The 14,555-nt window shown below is 42.7% G+C and overlaps 1 protein-coding gene across 3 annotated transcripts in view; it reads left to right on the top strand.

Annotated features, from left to right (window-relative positions):
- LOC126284525 (putative fatty acyl-CoA reductase CG5065) overlaps positions 1–14,555 on the top strand; it is a 327,562-nt gene that overhangs the window by 279,716 nt on the left and 33,291 nt on the right. For all 3 annotated transcript variants that reach the window (XM_049983518.1, XM_049983520.1, XM_049983519.1), the window contains one exon: positions 6,724–6,963. In XM_049983518.1, the coding sequence (XP_049839475.1) occupies positions 6,724–6,963 (240 nt within the window). The remainder of the gene's footprint in view (positions 1–6,723; positions 6,964–14,555) is intronic.

Genomic DNA, 14,555 nt, shown 5'->3' with positions numbered 1-14,555 from the left:
GCCTCCCACGCCCGGGTTCCCAGGTTCGATTTCCGGCGGGGTCAGGGATTTTCTGTGCCTCGTGATGAATGGGTGTTGTGTGCTGTCCATAGGTTAGTTAGGTTTAAGTAGTTCTCAGTTCTAGATGTTAAGTCCTATAGTCCTCAGAGCCATTTGAACCATTTTTGAGTATGCGTAACTGCACAGGTCGCAACACACGAAAGCATACAACTATTTATTGTTCAACAGCTAAGTGACATTTTTTTCACAAAACGAATTTTCAGTTCTGTGGTGTTCTCAGTACTCTGTCAGATGTCCATTAGCTTTTCCTTAGTACGAAATCATAGAGAGAACGTTTGAGACATTCATTACTAGATGGCGCATGGTCTTTGCTCTAGGCGGTGCCTCCCTTTGGAGTTCGAGTGCCAAGTCGTTGTTCCGCCAGACTGGAACGAAATTATTGAGTCAGCTAAAGGTCTGAACCCATTCCGCGTAATTCCACTGCATACAACTGACCTCTTTGATTTTAAAGATGCTGCAGGAACATTGTTCTCAGTCTAGTCGTGTAATCTCCAAATGCAGGATGATTAAAGAATTTAATACTCATCCGAATTAAATAGCTTTTAAAAATTATTGCTCTGAAACATGAGAATTCAAAAGCGGATGACGATTACAGGGCGCAATTCATCTGAAAGGCCAGCGACTTTGATTTCTTACAAAATAGAGAGACAGCGTAGCGTAGGTAGTTCTACACTAAAAACCGCATCATCTGACGCCAAGAACAGGATGATACATGAGACTTTTCCCCAATTTTCACAGTACCTCAGTATTAATGACACTTGAAAGAAAAACGTTCTTATAGGTACTGAGAACCAGTCAGGCCCTTGGTATGACAACCACAACGTTCTTAATAAATTATTTATTTTCTAATTTGTATCATTGTTTTTCGCAGTTATGAAATGAACAGCACAGTTCTGTGGTATCAAAATAGCTTCTCAGTTTTTTGGATGCGAGTAGAAATAAATACATTGTTTTTTGATTCCTGACAAATATGAGATTTGGCTCAGAATTTTTGACATTTCCATTCCTCAGCCACCTCACAGTTCTTTGTAGATCACTGAAGCCAACCTGGTACGATTATGTGAAACTCGTTTCGTAAAAACAGAAATCCGTTTTCAAAGGACGGATAATATTTATTCTTATGTATACTACTGGAAAAAATGAAACATCCGAAAGGACAAGGCTATTTTATTGACAAGCGTGGTGACAGTTAGTTCATCATTGTAGGAGAATGTGATAATAATAAGTTAGGACCAAATGAAACGCACGGCACAGTAAAATGTGCCCAAACAGTCGTGTCGGAACATAGGGGCGGCAACGCAGGCCTGTATTCTCGCATGCAAACGGTGGATGCCAGATGCGAAAGATGGTCCCAAGCACCTTGCACCTTTAGCTGCAATTTGGGAATGATTCTTGCAGGCCCTGGAGATCGAGTAAGATCCCGCTTCACCACGTGCCAAACCTGACTAGTTCGCGTCAAATCACACGATCATGTTGGCCAGGACTGTTGTTCTTCACCATGAAGAGCACGTGCGTCGCAGCAGCCCATGTGGACATGCATTGTACTGCTGAGAAAACGAATCATCTTCCTGTCGTACAAATGAGTGCAGCGCAGGGACAACAACCTTGCAATGTAGCGGGCCCTGGTCACTTACTATGCAAAACATCATCTGTGACCACGAGTTGTAACTGTTGGTCCCCCACACCATGAAGCCTGGGGTGAGAGCTGTGTGTTGTGGGCTAATACACTCCGGAATAGGCAGCTCATGTGGTTTACGTCCTACACGTATATGTCCATTATTCGCATGCAGACAAAACCTACTCTGGCCGCTGAAGGCAACAGAGCGTCTTTCCACTCTCCAGTTAACTCTTTCAGGACATCAGAGTAGCTGTGCTTGACGGTGTCGTGGTATCGGCGACAGCCTGGCCAGATGTACGTATGATCTTAGTCCTGCTGCAAGCGAACGGTTCCCAATGGTCCTTGGAGACACATGAGGTACAACATGCCTGGATGATTTTTGGTGGGCTCTGACAGTGTGTCGATCTTGATGTGCGTCTGTACTACATGGACGCCCAAAACATTGCGTATGGGCAAGGCAATGTTATTTCTTTATTTTTTTTATTTATTTTCCGTAGGACCAATTGAGGAACAAATCTCCAAGGTCATGGAACGTGTCAGTACATGAAATTACAAGATAAAAGTAATAATAGATAAAAATAAAATGTTTATGAACCCGAAAAAAACCCAATCCATAAGTTTAAGTAAACACAATCAACAATACAGCAAGAATCATATTAATTTTTCAAGGAACTCCTCGACAGACTAGAAGGAGTGACCAATGAGGAAATCCTTCAGTTTTGGTTTGAAAACGCGTGGATTACTACTAAGATTTTTTAATTCTAGTGGTACATTATTGAAAATGGATGCAGCAGTATACTCCACGCCTTTCTGCATAAGAGTTAAGGAAGTCCGACCCAAATGCAGGGTTGATTTCTGCCGAATATTAACTGAGTGAAAGCTGCTTTTTCTGGGAAATAAGCTAATATTGTTAGCAAGAAATGACAGTAAGTAATATACACAGTATACTGAGAGGCCAATGTCAGAATACCCAGACTCCTGAGCAGGAGTCGACAATAGGTTCGTGACCTTACACCACTTATTGCCCGAACCGCCCGTTTCTGAGCCAAAAATATCCTTTTAGAATGGGAAGAGTTACCCCAAAATATAATACCATACGACATAAGCGAATGAAAGTAAGCCAAATAAACTAATTTTCGTGTCGAACTATCACTCACTTCAGATACCGTTCGAACAGTAAAAATGGCAGCATTAAGTCTTTGAAAAAGATCCTGAATGTGGATTTTTCACGACAGTTTATTATCTATCTGGACACCTAGAAATTTGACCTGTTCGGTTTCACTAATCATATGCCCATTCCATGAAATTAAAATGTCAGGTTTGGTTAAATTGTGTGTTATAAACTGTAAAAACCGTGATTAAGAGTTAGTTTATTTTCTGCAAGCCATGAACTTATGTCATGAACTGCTCTCTTTGAAACTAATCCTATGTTGCACACAACATCCTCTACCACAAAGCTAGTGTCACCAGCAAACAGAAATATTTTAAAGTTACCCATAATACTAGAGGGCATATCATTTATATAAATAAGGAACAGGAGTGGCCCCAACACTGATCCCTGGGGCACCCCCCACTCAGAACCCACATCACAGTCGTTCTAAACACTTTGAATGGTGACCTTTTGCTGTCTGTTGCTAAAGTAAGAGTGAACCAATCGTGAGCTACTACTCCCTATATTCTGTAATGGTCCAACTTCTGTAGCAATATTTTGTGATCAACACAATAATATGCCTTAGTTAAATTAAACAATTTGCCTAGCGTTCGAAACCTTTTGTTTAACCCATCCAGTACCTCACAGAGAAAAGATAATATAGCATTTCAGTTGTCAAACAATTTCCAAAGCCGAACTGTACATTTGATAGCAAATCGTTTGATATAAAATAATCAATTATCCTTACACACACTGCCTTTTCAATAACTTTAGCAAACACTTATGACATAGAAATAGATCTAAAATTGTCTACATTATCCTTTTCTCGCTTTTTATAAAGCGGATTTACTACTGAGTTCTTTAATAGTTCAGGAAACTGACCATTTCTAAAAGAAGAATTACAGATATGGCTAAATACAGGGCTAACATGTCAGCACAGTAATTTCACACTCTGCTAGGCACTCCATCATACCCATGAAAGTCCTTAGTCTTCAATGATTTAATTATTGACTCAATCTCCCCCTTGTCTGTATCACAGAGTAGTATTTCAGACATCAGTCTCGGGAAGGCATTTGCCAAGACTGTTATATGAAACCCTGAAGAAACTAAATTTTTATTTAATTCACCAGAAATGCTCAGAAAATGATTGCTAAATACTGCACATGTATCTGATTTATCAGTAACAGAAATATTTTTACTATGAATTGACTTTGTTGTCAAACTTGTGCTGCTGACCAGACACTTCCTTCACAACCGACCATATGGTTTTAATTTTATCCTGTGAATTAGCTAGTCTGTTTGCATACCACATACTGTTAGTCTTCCTAACAACATTTTAGAAATGCCTGATGTTCCAAATACCACTGCTGAAAGCATCGACACACCACCAATACATTGTCCCCAACATGTGCAGCAGCCAAACGATGTGTCCGTCCAGCTTCCTGCAGACCTGCAATGCGACCACGTTGAAACGGCTGAAGCTGTTCAACGGGAATATGTACTCATCGGCGTAGCATGTTTGTACCTCAAACGAATGTAGCACACAGTGTTCACCTCTAAACTCACCACAATTACTGTCTGCAGAGTCAAAACACAGAGAGCGCACAGACAGGCCTCAAGAGCGCCATCCGATCGATGACGACCATGACAAATGAATCACCCTTGGTATGAGGTGTGAGAAAAGTAGGGCTCTCAGCACTGTGGGACTTAACTTCTGTCCCCTAGAACTTAGAACTACTTAAACCTAACTGACCTAAGGACATCACACACACACACACACACACACACACACACACACACCCATGCCCGAAGCAGGATTCGAACCTGCGACCGTAGCGGCCGCGCGGTTCCGGACTGTAGCGCCTAGAACCGCTCGGCCACCCCGGCCGGCTTTCCTCCTCCCCCCCCCCCTGAACTTCTGCACCCCTTCCTCGACTGTTTCCCTCCCACTTTCTTCCCTCCCTTGGCCCCCTTAGAAGCTCCCCCTGCCTGTCTGAGTCCTCTCTCCCTCTAGCACCGTCCTCCCTCCTTTCTTCCCTTTGCCCTCGTCTGCATTCCCCTGGAAGATCCTCTCAGTTTGTTCCTCGTCATCGGTGTGCTACGTCAGTCTTGTGTTTGGTGCTATTCTCCCATGACGTCAAGAGATTCGTGTTCTGGGCTTGTACATAGTGTTGCTGTCAGTGCTCGTTATGTGCTACGCCGCCCATCGTTACTTTTATGCTTCGACCATACTTCGCCTTGTATTTTTTTAATCGTCACAGTGTTTAGTTTTTTGTATACAGTTTTTAGCTTTTTATCACCATTTTTACAGTCACCCCCCTTTTTTTACGCTATCTTGCATTATGTTTGTCCTTTTATATGTCTGTTTCGCCGTATTTCGTCTTTTCTGTTGTTTAAGTGTCTTCATGTTCTGTACTTACTGTCTGTCTCTTGGCTGAAGAGCGGCGCCTATGCTGCTACCAGCCCGCCCCTTATAGGGCACAGAAACATAATAAAGAAAAAGAAAAACATGTCGGTCACATTCTTTTGAATGTTGTCCAGACTCCCAAAATGACGTCCTTTTAAGACGTTTTTCAATTTCGGGAAAAGAAAACAGCCACAAGGACGCATATTAGTTGAATAGGTGTCTCTGGGACAACAGGTATGCCTTTAGAAGTGAAAAGTTCGGTGATGGAAGTAGCCATATGACATGGGGCTTTGCCATGACGCAGCATCCACTTGTCTGCGATATTCGATTCATCCTTTTCGTGAGCCTTTCAAGGATATATTTGTAAAACGCTTTGTTGGCAGTTTGTCCTGGAGAGCAAATTCTTTATGCATGATACGTCTACTGTCAAAAAGGCAAATCAGCAGTGTTCTAATCTTTGATTTGCTCATTCGAACTTTTTTTCGGTCGAGGATATGTTTCCAGCCATCACTTCGCTGCTTTGTTCAGAGTCATACCCAAAAATCCGAGATTCATCATCTGTGGTCACATTTGCGGTCATTGGCAATCCTCTCAAGAAGATAAATGCACATGTTTCTTCGATTGTTCTTCTGCTTAGTTGTGAAGTTTTTCGGCGCAAAAACCTTTTGCAAGTGCAAATCTTTCGTCAAACTTGATTTACGGTGAAAGTGGTTAACAGCTGACCTATCGTCCATATTGTTAAACGTCGGCTAATCTCACAAGAGCATGCATCTGTTCGACGTTATCGCCAGTTTTTAAGATTGAAGGTCTCCCTTAGCGAGGTTCATTTTCAAAGTGTTTTCGGCGTCAAAAATGATTAGTGCCAGTGAAAAACTTATGCTCTTGATAAGGAATTTTCCCACACGCCTGTTTCAGCTTTACAAAGGTCGCACTCGCGGATCCCCCAAGTTTAACACACAACTTGATTGTATAACGTTGCACTAAAATCCACTGTTCCATTTTCGTAACACACAATAAAACCACAGCTTCACTGATGGAACACTCAAAAATCATGCGATGGCTGTACGGAGCTGAAAGTCGGACTGAGTGTCTAGAATAGATGAACATACCAGTCTTCACAAGTAGAACAACGCAGAGTTGCCAGATCTCTCGCAGTGTTCTGAGTCTCATTACTTTTCTCACGCTCCTCGTATGCACATATTATACCCAGGTGCCACTGAGTACAGTCCTTTAGGGTCTTACTTTTTTCCTTTTCCAGCAGTGTACGTGATGAACATCTTCGAACTAGCAACTGAAAAAGAATGGCAGTAAATATTAACAATATAACTCCTACATACTGAAAAACGCTAAACAGAAAGAAACAGTTGTCGCATTATTACAATGTAGATAGAGTGACTCTCAGTTCACGGTACCTAATACGAACTGGAGTGAATCTCAGTGTGGAAGAAGTAGTAGTCGTCCTGTGACGGTCCCTTGTGCTGTGCGCAGGCCAAACAGCATCCTGGTCTACAACTGCACCTCGGGCAGCACGAACCCGATCCGGTGGCGAGACGTCGAGGAGATCGGCCACGAGAACCTGCTGAAGAACCCGTTCAGCGACGTGCTCTGGTACCCCGGCGGCAGCTTCAAGAGCTCCAGGCTGGTCAACAACTTCTGCGTGTTCGCCTTCCACTTGCTGCCCGCCTATGTCCTCGACATCGCAGCACGCCTTTCCGGGAAGAAGCCCATGTGAGTGTAAAACCTCCCTCCACCTGTCACCTGTTATCTCTTCTTTTATATCGTATACAGTTAGCAATGGTTAGCCGCTAGAATAACGTCGTTCGTTACTCGAAAACAAGTATTGCCTTTAAATCGTGCGCACTCGAAGAAAAAGGGAAGCAGGAATACTGGGGAGGAAACGAACGTTTTTAAGTACAGAGTTTAAAAAAAAGTGTCACATCCAAAGTCCGTCCTACAAGAAAGGTGAATGCTGTGAAATAAATGCATGACGTTGTTTATTTTTAGTTTACATGACTTTTTATTCAAAATATGCTCCAGTTTATTCAATAAACATCTATAAGCGATGGAAAAATTGTTCGGAAGAATTCTGTAATTCTGACAGTCAACCTTTGGAATTGGCTGCAGTTCAGTGATGGTAGCCTTCTGGGAAATAGTGTCGAACAGTATCCTTTCAATGATATTTTCAGTTTTTGAACTAAATAGAACTCTCATGGAGACAAGTCAGGTGAACAAGGAGGGCACTCAAGGAGTACGATGCAGTTTTGAGCCAAGAAATCGCGTACGATCTTGCTTTTGTGCACCGGTGCCGTGTCGTGCAGCAAATACCATATTCCTTGGTTCTCGTCTTCACATCGAACGCGAACAATCCTCGCCCACAAACCATTGAAAACAGACAAGTAGTAATCTGCATTTACCATCTGGTCTTTTAGAGTGAATTCTTTATGGATAATTCGTTTTGAGTAATTAAACAAAACAAACGAACAGTGACCAGTGTCTTGACATGTCTTTTCCGCATGCGCACATTTTTCGGTGTTGGAGATTCTGGATCTTTCCACACCAAGCTTCGGTGCTTAGTGGTCCTGAAAACACCGTCCTTCATCACATGTTACGATGCGAGGTCCACGAGAAAGACAGATCTCGGAGCATAGGTCACAGCACGTGACACTGCGGGGTTTACGAGTGCCAGCATCAGTCGCCGACGGGGAGCGAATAACTATTTCTGCCGAGTTTCTTAACTGCCCGTTTCAAAGCGTTCAAGCTCTCGATAGCACACGGCATTGTTAAGGCCTCTTGTTCGTACCTTTTCAATTAAATATTGGTTTCCAACGGGCCCTACTTGGAGCCGAACGTTGTGAAGTGAGGTGGACAAGTCGACTACTGTGACGTCACAAGTTTGTTGCGGGGGGGGGGGGGGGCTGTATATCTCGTGGTCCCCGTTAAGTTGTAAGACATGAAGTTTGGGTCCATGACGGCTGATCTTTTCATATCTCCGCTATGTTCCGCTCAGTTTTTGATCTTCAGTGAGTGAATGAGGCAAAAAGCGACAACAGATCTTCTCTTTGGCGGCAAATTTTCATTTGGAATGCCTTGCATAGTGGTTTTAAGGATTCCAGCGAGCTCCCCAATTAACCTGGCAGATGTGCAACGATCATTTCAAAGAAATTCATCCACGTTTGGAACATTTTCTTCGACTCTAGCTGTCAATGATGCACTTCGACGTAGACCATCCACAGTGCTGTCTCTGCCATCACGAAACCTTGGGTACCACTTGAAACGTTTTTACGATTCATTGCTTCACTGTCATAAATAGACCGTACCGGTTCAAAACTATTACTGGCGCTTTTAGCCGATTTAAAACAAAACTTAATGTTCGCACTTTGTTCCATCCTCTTTTAACGACGTAAGTTCAAATCACATTAATGGTTCGGTTATTATGAGCAGTCTGTGATGCCACAGCTGTTAAATTTAAAACGGAAGGTAGCCGCAATACAAAGCTAGTTAATCCGTGCATCCGTTACAGATGACATTAGTTTTTATGCAAGTATAAAATCATTCACCTTTCCTGTGGGACGAATTGTAGTTCCCTACAGGAGCTAGTATTGGTCAAAACTAAAATAAAAGTTCCGATAATTATACATTCGGAATATGGTAAGTGTTGGGATATTAGCCGTTTTACTAGTGACGATTAATGTGTAATATTCTACGGTGTAGGGCCCTAACTGTTGCACTAAGCTGCTCCATGAATTAATAACGGCACTGGAGAACGCTGATCCTGCAGAAAGACAACGACTCTGATTTATGCAGGATCAGGCACCGCGCCATTTTGTACGAATCGTGCGACTGTACCTCTCCGCAACGTTCCGTGGGTGATGGCTTGGTCGAGAAGGTCCGGTAACATATCCTCATCTGCCACCGGACTTTAATTCGTTGGATTTCCGGCTATGGGGATGATTAAAGGCATTGGTAAAGCCGTACCCATCTACTATGTGCAGCCTTTACAGGAGCGTGTGGCCAACACATCTGACACAATCCGAATGAAGCCAGGTGTATATGCAACGGTACCTAATTCACTGAGGGAAATGGCTGACGGATGTACCAATATGCGTGGTAACTACATGCACCACTGACTATACTGTCTCCTTGACGTAATAGACACATGGGAATGAGGGGACAGGCTGGCCCCTGTGTGAGCAGATTTTTCTTTCGAGATATACCATTATTGTAGCTTTTCTTGTAGTTTTGACCAACTCTACATCCTATAGGAATACCTGACTTACAATGAGGTGACAAAAGTCATGGGACACGTCTTAACATCGTGTCGGACCTCCTTTTTCCCGGCGTAGTGCAGCAATAGGTCGTTAGAAGTCCCCTGCAGAAATTCTGAGCCATACTGCCTCTATAGACATACATAACTGCGAAACTGTTGTCGGTGCAGGATTTTCTGCACGAACCGGCCTCTCGATTTTCCCCCATAAATGTTCGGTGGGATTCATGCCGGGTGAATTGGACGACTAAATCATTCGCTCGAATTGTCCAAAATTTTAATAAACCATTCGCAAACAGTTGTGGCCTGGTGACATGGCGCATTGTATGGGAACATGAAGTCCATGAATGGTTGCAAATGGTCTCCACGTAGCCGAACATAACCATTTCCAGTCAATCACAGGTTTAGTTGGACCAGAGGACCCTGTACATTGCTAATAAACTCAGTCCACACCATTATGGAGCCACCAGCAGCTTGCACAGTGCCCTGTTGACAGTTTGAGTCCATGGCTTCGTTGGGTCTCCGACACACTCGAACCCTGCCACCAGCTCTTACCACCTGAAATCGAGGCCCTTCTGATCAGACCACCGTTTTCCAGTCTCTAGAGGCCAACCGATTTCGTAACGAACCCAGGAGAGGAGCTGCAGCCGATGTCATGCTGTTAGCAAAGCCACTCTCATCGGCCGTCTGCTGACATTGCCCATTATGCGCTCCACTGCGCTAACGGAACGTGCGTCGTAGCCCCACGCTCATTTCTGCGGACATTTCACGCACTGCTGCTTGTCTGTTAGCACTGTCAACTCTACGCAACCGCCCCTGCTCTCGGTCGTTAATTGACGGTCGTCGGCCACTCCGTTGTCCGTGGTGAGAGGTAATGCCTAAAATGTTGTATTCTCGACGCAGTCTAGACACTGCGCATCTCGGAATATTGAATTCCGTAACGATTTCCGAAATTAAACGAACCATCTCCAATTACCATTCTGCGTCAAAGTCTGTTACTTACCGTTGCGCTGCCATAGTTACGTCGGAAGCCTTTTCCCATGAATCACCTGAATACAAATGACAGCTCCGCCAATCCACTGCCATTTCATACCTTGTGTATGCGACAGTACCACCATCTCTGTATAAGCATATCGCTATCCAATGACTTTTGCAACGTCCGCGCATATTGTTAAACGTCCCGTAGGCCCCATACTTGGGCAGTCACAAACTTTCACAGAACAGGCGCACCGCATTATTCTCCAGCCCCACGTCACACAGATTGTACTTTTCGCAATACAGACACTATGTTTCCCTAACTCAGTACGCTTAGACTCTGTGGATTAGGGACTAACTTCCCGTCGAAGACTTTTGGTCATTAGAGACAGACCAGAATCTTGGAGTGAGGAAGAATGAGAAAAGAATTCGACCGCGACTTTTTCAAAGAAACAATCGCAGCATTTGTCTTTGCCTATTTTTGGAAACCACGAAAAACTTAAATTAGGATATCCTTGCCACGATTTCAGCCACTACCAATTCGAATGCGGACCCAGTGGCATCCCGTTGTGTCACAAGGACAAGGTACATAATTCAGCGGCTACATTCCGTGATAAGCCTTAAACGATACGGAGAAACTACGAAGAAGGTGAATCTACACTGCACAACACAATTAGAGGATCACCTTGTTGAAACCCCGTAACTGTTTCCCACTGCGATGCGTAAGTTTGATATTTGGCTCAAACGTGCAGACAACCTTCCACTATAATGGTGCGAAAGGAAGCTGCCCTGCGAGCTAACGACTTGGCGACGCTTTAAAAAGCAGGGTGCCGACAGATGCGAAAGAAAGGCTACAACTCAGAAGTTCATGTGAGGTGTAAGGTGGGTTAGAGATGTCGCATTGGCGCCACATTTCACCGCAATTCTGCCCAATGCGCCAGTGGGCGCGTCACATAGAAGCAACTTCGCCACACCTTCTCTTACACATAGTTCACCCCTTCTTTTGCCGTTTCTGCGATAGAGGTCAAAACGGCGATGCCTAGCGTTGAAATCACGCGGTCTTCCGAGTGCCCGAGGAAAGCATTCCAGTCACACCGCCGCTGAGAATCAGCACGAAAAGGTCTCAGGAAGTGGCATAAACCACCTTTTCCCTTGCGGCATTGTTTCCCAACCATTTCGCAGACGAAAACGACCGTTCGCAATGCTATGCGCAGCAGGATGGCGTTTTTGACAACGTTCGACACTGGTGACAGTTCCTCCCTCCCCCCCCCCCCCCCCCTGCCGGATGTTTCAGCCTTTCTCTAAAAACATCGTGAGCCAGCAACCCCATTGAAAGCGATCTGATCCATTTGGAGTGTGTACGCTGATGTGCAGGTTAGAACCACTGGGGACCGTTCAAAACCATTCGACGAAATCTGAACGTGATCCGAAGCAGCAAAGGTTGTTCATGCTTTATCGGTCCTCCTGTTTCGCACCGTGCTGTGGTGTGATCACAGGGAGGTGTAAAATTGACACGTGCGTGAATATAACGGCAAAGGGTCCCTCTAATGCCGCCCCCCAGTTCAGAAATACCGTTGGTTCCACCTGCGCGCGTCTGCTGAGCACTTCAAAAATGTACCTGTACAGAGGCAGACAACCAGTCCGCTCAGAGGCACTCCTCTGCTGCTCTAGCGCCTCAAAGCACGCAACCCCTTCGACATTCCTCACATTCCTCATACCTGCTATCAGGCTTGCAATTTGTCCTTTAAGAAGAGTGGATTATATTCATTTACATTCGAGTTAACCTATATCTACATTAATGAACCAATATGCATAAACAAACACTAACATTTGTATTAAAAACGACTTAGCGGTAAAAGTTGTCACCAAAAAATTACTTTTTTTAAATTATTTATTAGCAGTTTCAATTCACTAAGAAGATAATTTAGTTCTTTTCAGGTCCAAAAATTTAATTCCCTTCTACCTGTGCGCCGAAATTTTGAAAACACATTCATTTCCTGTCGTAAAGAAAACTTACTTCTGACGCATGCCAAGGAACTCTCGACTGTTTGAAGCTAACGAAAGGTCAGCTACCAGATCGCTGACCAGTCACATTGTTGTTTACTCCTGTAGATAACCATTTTTGATGGACTGAACTAACTACATCACGTTTGACGACAATGGTTTTTAACTAACAAAGAAGTCGTAGGAAATGTTGAAAGTACAAGATGTGTACCAGGGTTCTTTCCACACAAGCAGCAACATTTCGATCGCTGAGGGGGCTACCTGCTCACACATCACTGGACAGAACAATTATTGGCATGTAGTTACTTTAAACGTTATCTTTGACTCGTATTCTTTGGAATTGTAGCTAGTGGCGGTTTTGCCCAGTTCAGTACGTCAGAGCCATTGATATTATCATTTTTGCAACTAGACATGATGTCCAACAGACCATCTCTCACCATTCAAAACTATCGAGCAGACTACTGTGAAGTGGAGCATTTCATAACTTCTGATTACTACCTAACATTCTTTACTGTTATATAGACGTCATTTGCAGATGCTAAAAAATAACACTCGTGCGGAACAGATGAGTTATCTCCCAATCTTCTCACTTTATTCGTTATTAGATTAGAAATTACACAAGAAACAAGAACAAGTTTGAATGTCGATGCGTTGTAAAATGTTTCAATCTTCGTGACCACTATCAATTCTCCAATTAGACACAGAAGGATTATAAGGCATATATATCGTTTACCACTTGCGAACATGATTACTTGTTTTATAGATTATAATTAATGATTAATCTTTTGACATGATGTACCTGTTTCCTATAAATTTCTGTGAATTTTTTTCAAATACTTCTACCTTTGAGCAACTGACCAGATCGTACAATAGTGGTTGAGCTCTGGTTTCTTCCAAGACATTTATAATAATTGTACTGAAGATACCACTATAATAGATGAACAACCTTGTGTTCTCATGAAAGACGACAGATATATGTCCATACTGTATATGTGCTACTCCTGGTAGCCTGTGTTTCTCAGTGCCTGTCACAAATAACTGACATAACAGAAATCCGACAGCACACTAAGATAAGCATGGAACTGTGAAGACTTCATGTGAATCCATTCATCGACTACTGTAGTAACAGTTCATCCATAAAAATGAAATCAGGGTCGAATGCACCGCTGAGATGATGCATGTGCAGAAGGAGTACAGTGCCACAATAACGTTGGCCGTTGAGTGCACCATTTTCAAAGATTTGGATATTAGTACGCCCATGAAACATTATGCACCCCTAATTATCAATATACTTACAAATACCACCCCTGGACGGTTAGGGGATAACTCACTCACGATCTAGAGGGAAAAATCTCATCATTATTCCAGTCCGTATCAGACAGCTAGGAATTATTTATCAGCTGTAGGGACTTCATTCCAGCAGAAAGGCTACTTTCAAAAGGTAGTGAAGTGATTTCTGCTCGGAGAATTATATTAAAAGCATCACAAGCCAACAAACTAATTTTTTGAAGTTCTTCAGTCTATAAGTTTTGGAACTCATAATTTTTTCATTCATGTTATCTGAATGAGTGAACGATAAAAAGTACCAAAGTCATTTTCTCGTAGTTTTGAGAAAGACAAAACAAACTTTTTGTCTTTGTGTATTTATTTAATAGTGTTTTGGTAAACTTACATATTAAAAATGTACATAGCCCTATAATTAGGTACACATTTCTACACTTAATACCTAATAGGAAGTCAGACAAAAATTATTTTATCTTGTTGATTTAGGTACCTTTCAACATTCAGTAACATTTAAAGTGTGGTTTTGCTTCAAATAATACAGGTTTTTATTAAATAGTGAGTAAGAACTGTTAGCTCATATTGGAACCAAAAATCTTTAATTTTTAATGAATATTGTTACATTATAAAGGTTTGTTTTTCTGAACCCTATGCATTATCATTGAAAAAAACAGAAGCTACTAACCACTGTAAAACTTTATTGTCAGAGCCTTTGTGTTATTTTATGATATACAGCTTAATTTTCTTTAAGTGTTCAGTTTTGTAAATTTTGATAGATTTTTTTCCTTGTGGATAA

Source organism: Schistocerca gregaria, chromosome 8 (genome assembly GCF_023897955.1).
Source record: "Schistocerca gregaria isolate iqSchGreg1 chromosome 8, iqSchGreg1.2, whole genome shotgun sequence".
Lineage (NCBI taxonomy): Eukaryota > Metazoa > Arthropoda > Insecta > Orthoptera > Acrididae > Schistocerca > Schistocerca gregaria.
This window is presented reverse-complemented; position numbering and strand designations above follow the sequence as displayed.